Raw genomic sequence first — 14,928 nt, forward strand, 5'->3', positions numbered from 1 at the left:
TTCATTTCCTTGAAAGCATGTTGTTCTGGCTAAACAATTGAAGAGTCATTAGGCAGGTGTCCTTTATCGGGCCCTCCTCAAGAACGGTTGTATTTCACTCTCACACACGGAATGTAGAATTCCTATATGTATTTTTTTCTACTGCGTTAAAATTGTACTGAAATAATACACGCCGAGAAAATCTAAACGCATTGTTTATTTCATTCGTAGAAGAACTTTTTCTTTGTTCATTCACTAGCTCCGCTAAAATGTCTCTTGCTTATACATCTTGATGCTGCTGGCCGAAGGACGTGTATTCGCAACTACTGTAGCTGTTAAATTGCATAAACAGTGTCATACGGCGCACCAATAACTCTTGTAGTACTACGGGTGTTGAAAAAAAAAGGAAATAAACGACCGCCCTTTTATTTTTGATCTAAGCATGGCGCCGTAGAACTTGAGCCCAATTCAATGCCGACAGCCTTAGTTGTTTTCTTGAAGAGACCTTTAACACAGTCAACTTTGTCCTCGACGTGCAAAACGTGACAAGAGAGCCATTCTTGAATCGTTACAACCAACACGGTGGTGCAGGGCAGTGCAGACAATGTACGACTGCATGCCATTCAGCTCATCAACCATCTGGGCCGCATTCTGTTTTCATACATGTACTGCAAGGAATGTGGAACGCAACAGCGCTGTATTAAAGCGAAGCTTGTTTTTTTTTTGCCTCTTCCTCTTTTCTACTGCTGCTGCTGTGCAGTCTTGCACGCCGCGTTGAAGGCGGTGGGGGCGGGGGGAGGGGGAGAAAGCTGGGTGCAAGATAGGCAACTTGAACAACGTTTCGGTGGAGCGGATCCACAATGCCCTCTGGACGCCGTAATTAGGCTTGACTTCCCCCACCCTGCATTAGCATTGCAGGGGCTGCCACACTTGCCTCCGTGTTCACACGTGAAATGAACCACTGCTGAGGGAGGAGGTAGGGAAAGGGTACAACCGAATCAGTCCGACGCAGTCAAGAAGCGGGTGATTCTTGGTCAAGAAACGAGTCAAATTTCTGGCGCTCATGGCAGTTCATCTAACGTGACACGATGGCAAGAAAATGCCCCACGAGAGACCATTGCAAATGAGCAATGCTTTCTTCAGCTGTCTTCCGTAAAGGAGTGAGTACGACATGCCTCTCTGTGTTCTCTGCCCAGAGAACTCAAACTGAGCATTGCAAAACGTTCTTTTATAACACTCAACACAGGTGACTTAGTCCGCACCAATGTCGGCTGTACTAAGCTACATAGGAAATAACGAGAACGACAACGCCTGTTACTCGAGAGCCTCCTGGTGCATCTGCGGGTGTCGTCGCAAAGGCCAAGGCAAAACACGCTAGGGTGCGCCAGCCTCCAATACGACAGCCGTGCGTTCCCATACCGAGGCGCAATGTGACCGTAACTTCGTCCATGCACGATAACGTTACTTGCGAGAGGGTCAGCTTTCCTATCTTACAAGCCAATGCAATCACCATGCACAAATCACAGGCTATGCACGACCAGGATAAGAGGCAGCCTCTCCGGCTCCTGTACGTCGCACTATCGCGTGCCACCGCTGTTGAAGGCTTCTACCTAACAAATCGAAACAATGATTTTTCATTTCCGCATTGCAGTGGTACTGCGAATAGAACACTACATGACGAGGTGGTTCTGCTAAACAAGCGGAAATTAAGCACTTGAATACACGATCGACAGCCTCCAACGAGCCGCAAGGAACTGACACGCCTCAATCGTGTCCTTCAATGTTCAGACTACACGCCCCATACATTGAAGTGAATTGCGCAATGCCGTAAGGAGACATGGTCGGCTTGTCGGAGACTTGTAGTGCCGAGGCGCAACCGACTTCAAACGAGTGTGCTACTGGAAGTGACAGTCTTACAGCAGTGCTGGAGTGGCCACTTACAAGAACAAAATGGCCGCCCGTCCGTCTATTTGATCGAGAATGCTGTCCTGACCACCGGATTGCGAAGCCAGGTGCGCAGTGGTTGACGGCGGTGCTGAGGCATGCGTTCTGCAGCTCAAGTGTGGAGAAGTCGACGTTGCACGGCCGCTATTCACATTGGCCTCTCGGCGACGCAAAAAGAAATCAAACGCTTTCTTGCGCTCGACTTCGCTCAATATGCACCCGGAGCATTAAACCCTGGTTGTAAATACGACGCCGCCGGTGTTCATCGCGAGTTCACCGTTGCTTTAAGGAAGCGGGAAAACCGTTGGCAGCCAACGTTTATGCAAGAGCTGTCTCGTGTGCGCCTCGGGACATGCGATTACAACGCACCGTTACCAATTTTTTGCAACGGATCTGCTTGTTGACCTTGTTGGTGATTGATGAAAGACACGTTTTTTGCTGCAAGGGGTCGCAGCCCAAATTAAATCAGTGGGAAGTGCTGACCGTGTTGTCTTTCTGTGTGTTCGTTTTGTGTGTTTTACCTTAGGGCGAAAAACATGTCTTTTAACAACATCACCAACTTATTGAGGCATATCTCCTAAAACGAAGCACAGCAGTTTCCTTGGGTGAAATAATCATGCCCCTGCTTTCGCAAAAATAAAATTAATTAGCTTTAGTGGAGCTTGTAGATTTTGCTGAACGGCTGCAGTACTCGAGTCAGATACCGATATGCATAAGTCGTTTGCATATAGTCAATCACTCAAAGTAACAGGGCAAGAGATTCCAGCTCGTGCTAGACTCAGCGTCTGCAAATTGTGCGACAAGTTTTAGGTATTATCATACGTAGACGGCTGTCATCGGTAATATCACAGTACTAAAGCACGTAAGCGTAAATTCTAGGCTCATCAACTTGGAATGACGGATCGACTTTTACTCGCAACATAGTTAAAAAATAATGAAAAGAAAGAAAGGACAAGTATTAAACTTAAATTCGATTACGGGGCTGGAACGTGTCAAAACCGCAATTGGATTATGAGGCACGCCGTAGTGGCGGACTGCGGGTTAATTTTGACACTGTGAGGTTCGTCAACGTGTCCGATATCTAAGCGCACGGACGTTTTCTATTTCGCCCCCGTCTAAATGCGGCTGCCTTGCTTGGGATCAAATCCACGACCTCTAGTAATGCCATAGCGGCAAAGCCACCGCTGCGGGCACGAAAATGTTGATTTGACGGTCGACAGCTTTCGTGGTGTCGCCTGGACCCTGCGGTGCGCTTTAATTAATGCGGCCCTGCTTCTGTCCGTGCTGCGTAGTTTGTCCGCTTGACATATTTTTATTTTTGAGAAATAGCTGGAACGTACTGTACCGTACCTTGACACTAATGGTATCCAGTTGGTATAGTAGTAATGTTTGCTTTGCTTACCTTCTCTCCGACCCCCCCCCCCTTACCTCACTTGTATCAGAACTGCCTGTTCTCATCACAGTTCTATCTACGTCCCCTCTGGACTCGCACCTTAGTAGAAAGGGAAGCGCTGCAGTTTCTACAATGCTTCTGAGGGCAGAACGTGGCGACGGCAAGGGGGCACCAGAGGCGATTGTGCTCATTCGACGTGGTGGGGTGAAAACTAGTTTTTAGTGTCGCCTTTCATCTCCGACTCAACCCTCTCATATATTGTCATGTATGCACGCGCTGTGCCTCCCCCCCCCCCCCACCTGATGCGAATATGCCGACCGAGTTGCAAAAATTTTTCGCGGTCGCCATCTTGACCAGTGGCGAAATCATGCATGAAGACGGCAGCCCCATCGGCGTTGCAATGTCGCGAGTAATGGCTTCTGCAATCGCCTTAGCTGCGCGCCATGAGCAGCTCCTAAGAGCGCCGTAGCAAGCTGAAATATTGGAATCAAAAGGGCGTGACAAAGCCCATAGAGAGACGACAGAGGGGTCAATAGCAATGGTATGCAGGCATAGACATGGTCCATTCCACCCATCATTTGAAGCGAGGATTGGTTGCGCCACCGTTGGGAGTGGATTTTTATAGTGCAGGATGGCTGCTTTTGCAGGTCCTGACACAATAACCTGCATTCGTAATGAACTTTCTCAAGCAGCTGTCGTGAGACGTAAATTAGCGGCATAGACGGCGCCAAACAAAATCCCGTATAGCTACAGACGACGTGCCGTCAGTCTATACCGTCAACTGCGAGCGAACGCCTTGATAGCGGCTCTAACATTTAGCAGTATAGTAAGCTAATAGCAGGAGCAAGGTCAGTGGTAAAATTTGCAAAACTTTTTTTTATTTATCCTGTTCTTCTCACAAATACTCGAATTCTTAAGAAAAGGTATACCTCCGTGTGATTATCGGACATATCAAAGTGTGCAGGGGAATACCGACATGTATAGTAAAGTATTTCTGAACGTGTCCACTATATGAGGTGCCCAATGCAACTGAAATATGTCTTTATATGTATGAAAGCAAATATAGGAAGAGAATATGCCCCCTTTCTATAGCAGTTCTGCAGCAACTACAAAAAAACAACACTATACAGTAAAAGCTCGTTAATTCGAACCGCAAGGGGAAGCCGCTTCAGTTCGAATTAACGAAAGTTCGAACTAACGAAAGTGAAGGAGGGCAACAGTACACTGCGATTTGGAAGCAGTAGGGCATGTCAGAAATTTGGCGTGTCAGAAAGTGATGGCGTGTGCCGCGGGCACACGCCATTTTCAAGTCGAAGCTCTGGGTCCGACTGTGCCACACCACCGATGTCCACCGAAACGAACGTTAGCCGAGGCTTAACACCATCACAATGAATCGCGACGGCCGATACCTCCTAAGCTGAAAACAGAGGTGCACAACCGATGAAGACTGCCGAGACACAGACGCTGAACATGTGAAGGTGGCGAAGGCCCTCATTCGTTCGTTCTTGATTGCAAGCGCAGCTGCGACGTACTTGATTCGCTGTGTTTTGGAGCTTGCCGTGTCCTCTCCACACAACATTAGCAGCTGTACAAGATTTGCAAAGCCTCCGAGATTCGCAACGGGCAAGAAGTCTCGGAGGTTACGTAGAATGGAGAGGCGGCAGCCGCCGCTGCCTTCTGGCTGACCCCGCGTCGGTTAGATTTTAACGCGACAGCGTTAAGGAGCTCGTGTCGCAGAAAAGCCGGTGTCGTCGGCGTCGGGTGTCGGCGTCCGCGGCGTTGACCGTGAGCGATAAATAACGGCAGGCACTTCATAAATAAAAAGCAACTTCCAAGATCGGCTGGGTGGGAATCGAACCCAGGTCTGCGGAGTGTGAGTCGGAGACGTTACCACTCAGCCACAAGTTCGATGTTTGAAAGCGGTACAAAAGCGCTTCTAGTGAATGCGGTGTTGCCTTAGAAACGTGCCGTAGAGAGTTATACTGCGGTGTATATCGGTAATTATGAGCATCTTACTTACAGAAGTCGCAGTTACACGAGTAGCGAAGTACGTTTCCGCTAAATTTCTTCTGCGCTCTGCGCACATGCAGAGCCATCTTGCGGCAAACACAGAAGAACCCCTCCTCGCAATGTGCGGCGCTGCCCGGCACGTGGCGCGCCACTCGCCCCTGACGTTTCGCCGTGCGCCCTCCCGGGCTGTAGAATCAAGCGCCTTTCTTTAGATCACTATCTTCGCTCACCCGCTTCTCCCCTTCGGGCCGTGCGGGTTCCGGTGCGAGGATGCCCCAATACCCTTGCGTTTAATAAGTTTTCTCGCTCTCTCCCCTTCCAACATCCGGCGTGCGTCACTCGAACACTGGTGTTTAGGCGACGCGGCTCCTCTTTCCGCTCACAGCGCGATTGCTACGTGCAGAGTCTGATGCGGGACGCCTCTGACGTGATCGCTGCGCCGTAGCGCTTCTGCTGGGAAAGCGTCCCCTGCGATGTGTGCCGAGCTGCTTCCGAGGAGTTATGCTTCTGCGTGGTGCTCCCAAGCGAGATAGAGGACGATCCCATCAAGGCGTCAGCCCCATGATCGCGTCCGCCTTCATGGCGCGTTACTGGCCGGCTTTCTCCCTCCGAGACACCGAGTTCTTTGGTTCGTTCCGCTTGCTCAGGCGCACGTTTCGTTGCCGCGCCAAACGCTGCGTTGCTCGGCGCTCACCGTGTAATTCCTGAGTGCAAAGTGCGACGCGGGGCGCCTCATCAGTGACTGCTGCGCCGTAGCGCATTGTCTTACACTCCTTGGTAGGTCGACGGGTGTTGTATTGCAGGGCCTTGCGCGCTCGCTCTTGAGACGCGTGTGATGGAAGCGGCGCCGTCTACCAGTACCGGGCGCGCTACAGTGTCTTGCTCATCAGTGTCTTCCTCGCCGGCGAGTACTGATGGACCATCTCCGTCAACTGGTGTTCGACCACGAGGAAGGCCACGCAAGACGGAGGCACAGAAGGCGGAGACCAAAGCTCGCCATGCTGAGGCCATGCGACGAAAGCGGCGTGGGAACGCCGAGCTGCGGGAACGAGAGGTTCAGGCGAAACGGCAACGGCGGACCGTGAGCCCGGAATTAAGGGCAAGGGAGGCTGAGGCAATGCGGCTTAAACGTGCCGAAGATGCATGCCGAACGGCAAGGGAAGCCGCAGCCAAACGGCAGCAACGGCAATCAAACGCCGCGCTGAGAGCCAGGGAGGCTGAGATCAAACGCCAGCGCGGTGACATGAATCCCCAAATACGAGCGCGGGAAGCTGAGGTCAGGCGACAACAGCGCCAAGAAAATCCTGATTTGAGGGCGCGTGAAGCTGCGGCCAAGCGTCAGCAGCGGCAGGAAGACCCCGAGTTCAGAGCACGTTGTAAAGAATGGCGAGTTGCGCAACAAGATTGCCACCTTGCCACCCGATTACGAAAAGGGGTGCAAGACGCGCACCTCCCCCTCTCCGTCGCTGCAGCTGCGAGGCGTTCAAAGAAGCGACCTTTGCGCTGGAATCCGCCGCCTTCCTCCAGCCCCTTCGACATTGTGACGGGACGAATTCGGTGTGTGGACAATGATTCCAGAGTTCCCCAATGCGGAGCTGATTTGACACGCCTGAAGAAGCTACCGCGGGAACGACTTATTTTTGCGCTTCTCACGGTTCTGCATGACGCAAAACAACGAGCGACCCTCGAGCGGCGTCGAGACTTTCCGGAACAGCACCCCCTTCAACGCCGTCGCTTGAGCTTCGGAATGTGTGTGCCTTTGTGTCTGTAAACTGGTCTTCAGAGCAGCTGCGAGTTGGTGATGTGTAAACGAACAGCCGCCGCGTCGTAGGACCGGCGGATCGAGTGTATAAAAACTGTGGTTGTGCGAATGTTGGACACACTTCTCTTGAGCAGTCATGTTAGACTGAGTCACTTCTCTCATGCAGTCATGTTGGACTGTTACTCTTTTTCTCAAGCAGTCATGTTAGACTGAGTTGATTTCTGTAAATAAACCCTTTTTCCTCGTTCTCGATGAGAAGCAGTTCTTCACTTCATCAACGATCTCAGCGTAAATAAGTTGGACGACGGCATGGGCCAGCTACCTTCGAATTCATGCCGTACTCCAATCTTGGCAAAGGACCACGGACGAAGGGATTGAGCCCCCAATCCTGACAACTGGCTGACAGCGGTGAGATGGACTTTGCGACATGGTGCTGTATCTGCGGTGAGTGCTTGGTTTTTGCTTTGACTCTCTAGGCTTCATTTTGTGGTTGTTCTGTTTAGAACAGTAGGGAAGCTAGATTGTTGTGTGTTAGCTAGGTTGTGTTTTACTAGCTAGATTTAGAGAGCAGAATCAAGGCAGTAAAGCAGCAGTCATGGAATTAAGGACACTGCTGAGAGACGAGTTGTTGATTGTTGGTGAGGAACTGGGCCTAGATGTACGTAAAGAAATGCTAAAATCAGAATTATTGCATATCATTTCCGAACAGGCCAGTGAGGAAGAAGTTGAACTGGGGTTTGAACTTCTGAAAAAGAGAGAAGAACGAGAGAGAAAAGAAAGGGAGGAACGCGATAAAGATCGCGAGTTAAGAAAAATGCAACTTGAACTTGAAAGCAAACGTTTGGAGTTGTCTCAAGGAAGTGAAGGCGCTCTAGGACGATCAAGTGAGGCAGAATCATACCGCATGGACAGGCTATTAAAGCCATTTGAGGTCGGGACCGACATAGGCTTGTTCCTAAGCAATTTTGAAAGGACTTGCGAGAAGATGAACTTCGGCCCGAGTACATGGCCACAGCGGTTGCTGTCTATGTTGCCGTGTGAGGCGGCGGAAGTAATCGCCAGACTGAGTGTGCAGGATGCATATGATTATGCAAAAGTTAAGGCTAGTCTCCTGAAGAAATACCGCCTTTCAGCCGAAGCTTTTCGGCAAAGGTTTAGGAGCACAGGCAAGAAAGATAGCGAGGGCTATCCGGAGTTTGCGTATAGCTTAAAGGCCAACCTAGTCGAGTGGCTTAAAAGCGCGGAAGCATACGACAGCAGAGACATGATCATTGAATGCATGTGTCTAGAGCAGTTTTACAAAACCATCCCCCAAGCTGTGAAACTGTGGGTGCAAGACAGAGGTAATGTAAACACTGTGGAAAGGGCGGCTGAATTAGCAGAAGAGTACGCAACCCGTAGAAAATTGAACGCCGAGGAGGGAAACTGGGACGGTCGAAATGGACCGCGGAAACCATTTCCGTTCAAAAAGGGTGCGCAAACTAGACGATCCGAGCCTGTAGACATGGCGGAAAAGCCCGCAGAAAAGAGCGAGGAGAAACTTAACGGAGAAACCGCACAAAAAGAACAGAAAAGAAAATTCGAATCTGTTAGACCAATTCGCTGTTACAAATGCCACAAACTGGGACACATAGCTGTAAACTGCGAGAAGTCTAGCGTAGTTTTTTCCTACGTGGAGGAAAAGGATGAGAATATGGAACTTTTAAGTCCATATCTCCACGACCTGCAAGTTAATGGAAAACCATGCCGAGTGCTAAGAGACAGTGCCGCCACGCTGGACATTGTCCATCCGTCTTACGTGATGGTAGGTGACTTCACCGGAGAAGTAGCGTGGATAAAACAGGTTGTAGAAGAACACAGCGTGTGTCTGCCCATGGCCAAAGTCAAAATCAGTGGACCATTCGGGGAGCTAGAGACTGAGGCTGCAGTTTCCAAATTTTTGTCACTGCAGTATCCCTACATCTTTTCGAATCGTTCGAATCAGTTACTGCGTGACAGAGGGCTCAAACTGGGAGAGGGCATAGTACAGGCATTGACCCGAGGCCAAGCTCGTAAGATCGCGGCGCTTTCGGCTGAAAATGCTCAAGCTCCTCCAGCTGAAGCAGAAAAGGGGATAGCTTCAATACCCGAATCCGAGCTAGGCCCGAGGGACAAAAGAACAGTTGAGGAGAGCCTGCCAGTTGACCAGCTCAATGAGAGCGTAGCACTAGCGTGTCAGAGTTCTAGCCTGCAGGAAGAGCAAGCAGACGCGCTCACAAGCGAGACAGGGTCGTTATTATCACCGGCCTCAAAGAACTTTGATCAACTCTTACGCGTGGATAGAGAGTCACTGGCAGCCGAGCAAAAGAATGATGAGAGCTTAGCTAAATTACGTGACACAGCTAAAGAAGGCATTGCTAGGCGCAACGTAACGATACATGAGAGAGGAGGATTGTTGTATCGGCATTACAGAGATCGAAAGGGTAAGATTTTAGATCAGTTAGTCATACCTACTAAGTATAGGGAGGACCTTTTGAGTCTTTGTCATGGAAATGGGTGGTCCGGCCACCTAGGCACAAACAAATCAAAGGAAAGATTGCTTATGGAATACTACTGGCCTGGCTGTTTCAAAGATGTAGAAAACTTTGTAAGATCATGCGACGCCTGCCAGCGTTCTGGTAAACCAGGAGAGACTTGGAAAGCTCCACTGAAGGTAGTGCCCTTAATAACAGAGCCTTTCAGACGGCTTGTAATAGACACGGTAGGGCCTCTTCCAAAAACAAAATCAGGCTACAGGTACTTGTTTACCATGCTGTGTCCGGCCACCAAGTTTCCAGAAGCAATCCCTTTGAAAGAGCTCAGCTCCACTGAAGTAGTAGACGCGCTTTTGACAGTGTTTGCACGAGTTGGGTTTCCAGCCGAAATTCAGGCAGATCAAGGGTCAGTATTCACGAGCGCACTGACTTCCACATTCTTGCAAAAGTGCGGGGTAAAGTTAATACACAGTTCTGTCTATCACCCTCAGTCAAACAGTGTAGAGAGGTGGCATTCGGTGCTTAAGCGAGTTTTGCGTGCGCTCTGTTACGAGCACAAGGAGGACTGGGAGAACTGTCTGCCGGCAACTTTGTTTGCTTTGCGAACGGTTCCACATGAAGCGACAGGGTTCTCACCAGCAGAACTAGTGTATGGGAGGACACTCCGTTCTCCACTGAGAATGTTAAGAGAGATGTGGGAGGAAAGAGGGGAGAGTCCAACCGTGGTTGAATACGTGCTAAATTTACTGGAACGGCTAAGCGCATCCCAAGAACTAGTCGGAAAGAACATGGCACTAGCTCAAAAGAACGCCAAATTCTATTACGACAGGAATGCGAGGCTTCGTACGTTTAAATTTGACTTAACGATGAAAGCGGAAAAGTGCAGGTTTGGTTGTTCGCAGGTTACTTATCTGGGCCATGTTGTCGGTCAGGACATGAGACGGCCGGCTGAGCTGAAAATAGCGACGATTGGAGAGTTTTCTCAGCCGCGCACGAAAACGGACGTTCGTTCATTTTTGGGACTTGTGGGGTATTATCAACGGTACATTCCGAATTACTCGCAATTGGCAAGTCCATTAACAGACGCCCTCCGAAAGGGAGCACCGAGTAACGTACACTGGGATAAGGACAAAGAGAACGCTTTTCAAAGTTTGAAAACGCTAATGGTTTCTCGCCCTGTGCTTCGCGCGCCAGACTACACAAAGGAATTCATAGTTCAATGCGACGCAAGCGACAGAGGTATGGGCGTGGTACTTAGTCAAGTCGGCGACGATAACGAGGAGCATCCTATCCTCTACGCCAGCCGTAAACTAAATGTAAGAGAGGAAGCCTACAGCGCTTCAGAGAAGGAATGCGCTTGTTTGGTTTGGGCCGCCCAGAAGTTGTCGTGTTACTTGTACGGAGCGAAGTTCATCTTCGAGACCGACCACTGTCCTCTGACGTGGCTCAATCAAATGTCACACAAAAACGGCCGCTTGCTCCGATGGAGCCTCACTCTACAAGAGTACAACTTCTCCGTTAGATATAAAAAGGGAAAGTTGCATAGCAATGCGGATGGTTTGAGCAGGCTAATTTGAATTCTGCGTTTGGGGGTCTCGCCTAAATTTTAGGGTTACTAGTGTTAATTTTATTAAGCGAAGAAGATCTCCTCTCATTTAGCAGGATTCCCTCCATGTTTGCTGAATTTGTCAGCAGGAATTTGCTTCAGAAATTGGCATAGTGAAATGCAGCATTTTTTTTGTTTCTGGACTTATGTTGTTGTTTTTTTTGAAGCCTAGCGAGTCTGAAGTGAGAGCCAATGCACGTCATCTCGGCGCAGAGCCGTGTTGTGGGGTTCATTTTGCAGTTGCCTGTCCTTGTTGGATGTTTTGGGGCGGTGACATCAATGCACAAGTGGTCGCTGCGAGCCAAGACATCAATCCCCCCCTGACCAGCAGCCGTTCTCTTCCTGCCTAGCGGTTGTCAGCGCTAGACAGTCGAGACTTTTCGGGCCATGGAGGCGCTGTAAAGAATGGCGAGTTGCGCAACAAGATTGCCACCTTGCCACCCGATTACGAAAAGGGGTGCAAGACGCGCACCTCCCCCTCTCCGTCGCTGCAGCTGCGAGGCGTTCAAAGAAGCGACCTTTGCGCTGGAATCCGCCGCCTTTCTCCAGCCCCTTCGACATTGTGACGGGACGAATTCGGTGTGTGGACAATGATTCCAGAGTTCCCCAATGCGGAGCTGATTTGACACGCCTGAAGAAGCTACCGCGGGAACGACTTATTTTTGCGCTTCTCACGGTTCTGCATGACGCAAAACAACGAGCGACCCTCGAGCGGCGTCGAGACTTTCCGGAACAGCACCCCCTTCAACGCCGTCGCTTGGGCTTCGGAATGTGTGTGCCTTTGTGTCTGTAAACTGGTCTTCAGAGCAGCTGCGAGTTGGTGATGTGTAAACGAACAGCCGCCGCGTCGTAGGACCGGCGGATCGAGTGTATAAAAACTGTGGTTGTGCGAATGTTGGACACACTTCTCTTGAGCAGTCATGTTAGACTGAGTCACTTCTCTCATGCAGTCATGTTGGACTGTTACTCTTTTTCTCAAGCAGTCATGTTAGACTGAGTTAATTTCTGTAAATAAACCCTTTTTCCTCGTTCTCGATGAGAAGCAGTTCTTCACTTCATCAACGATCTCAGCGTAAATAAGTTGGACGACGGCATGGGCCAGGTACCTTCGAATTCATGCCGTACTCCAATCTTGGCAAAGGACCACGGACGAAGGGATTGAGCCCCCAATCCTGACAACGTGAGGCCGAGGCCCGGCGCCAACAGCGGCAAGAAGATGCTGGACTGAGGGCGCGTGAAGCTGAGGCCAAACGTCAGCAGCGACAAGAACACCCCGAGTACAGAGCACGTGAGACCGAGGCCCGGCGCCAACAGCGGCAAGAAGATGCTGGACTGAGGGCGCGTGAAGCTGAGGCCAAGCGTCAGCAGCGGCAGGAAGACCCCGAGTTCAGAGCACGTGAGGCCGACGCCCGGCGCCAACAACGGCAGGAAAACTCGGAGTTGCGGACGAATGAGGCCCAAGCCAGACGACAACAGCGGCAAGACTGTCCAGAAATTCGAGCCAGGGAAGCCGAGGCCAAGCGACTAAGGCGACGAGCCGAGGCAGAACAACGAGCGCGGGAAAGGTTAAGCCTGCACGCGAGTGCGACAAACATGTTTCACAAACGCTTCACACAGAATCCATTTGGCTACTCTTGCTCTGTGTGCGATCGGCTTTGGCACAAGAACGACCTAAAGCCTCTTCCAGAAGCGCATGCCACATTGGTTGCCGACGCATTTCGTACGGATGTTTCTGGGTTCGAGGTGTGTCGCACTTGCATGCAGACCATCCGGCGAAATCGCATTCCTAACTACTCCACTACGAATGGCTATGCGTACCCACCTAAGCCGGCGCATTTACCAAACATTGATCTCGTGAGTGAGCGACTTGTGTCACCGCGGATCCCCTTTATGCAGATTCGGAGGTTGCTGTACAGCAACAGCGGCCAGTTCGCCATCAGAGGTCCGATTGTGAACGTGCCTCTATCGCGTTCCACTCTTGAAGGCGAAGCTTAAGCGTCCTCCAATTTTTTTTTCCGATTTTGCCTTCTCCCGCCGTTCTCTCTGTTCCGGAGGCAATACAGCCTTGTGTGTAGGCAGTAGGCGCGCTTCTCTGGCCGTGTCTCAGGTGAGCGTAGTTCGAATTATCCGTGAGGGAACCTTCTCGCGTTCGAATTAACGGACTTTTTTATACATAGACTTCTGTGGAGCTTGGCCGGACTAAATCGTACAGTTCGAATTATCCATAAATTCGAATTATTGAAGTTCGAACTAACGAGCTTTCACTGTAATAGCCCAACCTGTGTTTTGGCTTCAATTCAACTTTATGCAAGTGGTGCGGAAGTATGTCAGCGTTATCGAAGTTTTGCCCCTCTCTCAGCATATATTATGACAAAATCGCCGCAATGAAAATGCTGTTTTCAAAGGCGTAGGCTGCAGCTGCGCCTGACCCTGGCGCAGGGTAGTCGTGACCTTGTGAAAATAGTGTTAACGTTATTTTCACTGCCAGTGCCGTTGCACTGGCAGCTGTTAACATCCGCATTTCGGCGACGCAAAAAGAAATCAAATGCTACCTTGGGCTCGACTTAGCTCAATATGCACCCAGGGCTTTGAACCCTGGTTGCGACAGCACCAGCGTGAATACAACTCCGGCAGTGTTAACGGCGTCTTCACCGTTTATTTAGGAAACGCGAAAGCGGCTGCATGCTAACGTTTATGCAAGAGGTCTTTCGTGTGCGCCTCGGTAGCTCCGACTACAACACACCATTAGTATTGAGGCATCTAATTGTAAAAAGGCAGTACAGCAGTTTTATCATGTAAAATAATTATGACTCTGTTTTCGAAAAAAATCATTCATTCGCTCTAGGCCAGCTTGCAGATTTCGGTAAATGGCTTGAGTAGCTTGAGTACTCGAGTCAAATTCCTATATGCAAAAGTTTCCCGCATATAGTTAATCATTCAACGTAGCGGGCAAGAGATTCCAGCTCGTGCTAGACTCTCGGCGTTTGCAAATTGTGCGATAACACAACTTTTTGGGTGCTATGATAGGTGAAGGGCTATCATGGGTACTATCACAGTTCTAAGGCACATAAGCGTAAACTCTAGGCTCGTCTACTCCGAATGACGGATCGACTTTTACTCGCATCATAGTCAAACAATAAAGAAAAGGAAGAAAGAGAAAAAAATGCAGATCCCACGCAGTGTCATGGGAATCTATGTGAGTGAATCATTCCGTGCTGTATGCTTTGATTGACGATAATTAGCGGTGATATTGATGACCAAAGCCTGATTTCTTCAACGTCTAGTCTAACACGAGAGTGATGAGTTGATATTAAACGTTACCTTGCGGGCACAACTGCTGTTTTTCTGCGTAGTGCACAGAACACACTGGGAGAGGTGTTTGCTTGAGGCGTTGTTGTGCTCTGTATTTCATAACCTTTGAGAGGTTTGGGCATAGTCACTGCCTCGCATGACACATCGCATTGTGGCAGACATATTAAACTTGCATTGGATTATTGGACGGTACGTTGCACAATTGGAGTATGAGGGGCGCCGTAGTGGCAGACTCCGGATTAATTTTGACGCTGTAATGTCGTTTAACATGTCCCAAAATCTAAGTGCACGTGCGTTTTCTATTTCGCCCCCGTCGAAATGCGGCTATGATGAAATATTGATTTGACGGTCCACTGTTTCGCTAGTGTTGCCTGGACGTTGAAGTGCGCTTGAATTAATGCGGCTCTGC

The 14,928-nt window shown here is 49.9% G+C and overlaps 2 protein-coding genes across 2 annotated transcripts in view; one reads left to right on the plus strand and one right to left on the minus strand.

Moving 5' to 3' along the window:
- The window catches only part of LOC139052842 (uncharacterized), a 136,101-nt gene that overhangs the window by 8,953 nt on the left and 112,220 nt on the right, over window positions 1-14,928 (minus strand). The gene's annotated exons all lie outside the window — the stretch shown is intronic.
- Window positions 6,336-13,202, plus strand: LOC139052845 (uncharacterized). The gene is made up of 2 exons (XM_070529992.1): window positions 6,336-6,407; window positions 12,393-13,202. Exons 1-2 carry the CDS (start codon window positions 6,336-6,338, stop codon window positions 13,200-13,202), a joined length of 882 nt encoding a protein of 293 aa, XP_070386093.1.

This window comes from Dermacentor albipictus, unplaced genomic scaffold (genome assembly GCF_038994185.2).
Source record: "Dermacentor albipictus isolate Rhodes 1998 colony unplaced genomic scaffold, USDA_Dalb.pri_finalv2 scaffold_39, whole genome shotgun sequence".
NCBI classification, from domain to species: domain Eukaryota; kingdom Metazoa; phylum Arthropoda; class Arachnida; order Ixodida; family Ixodidae; genus Dermacentor; species Dermacentor albipictus.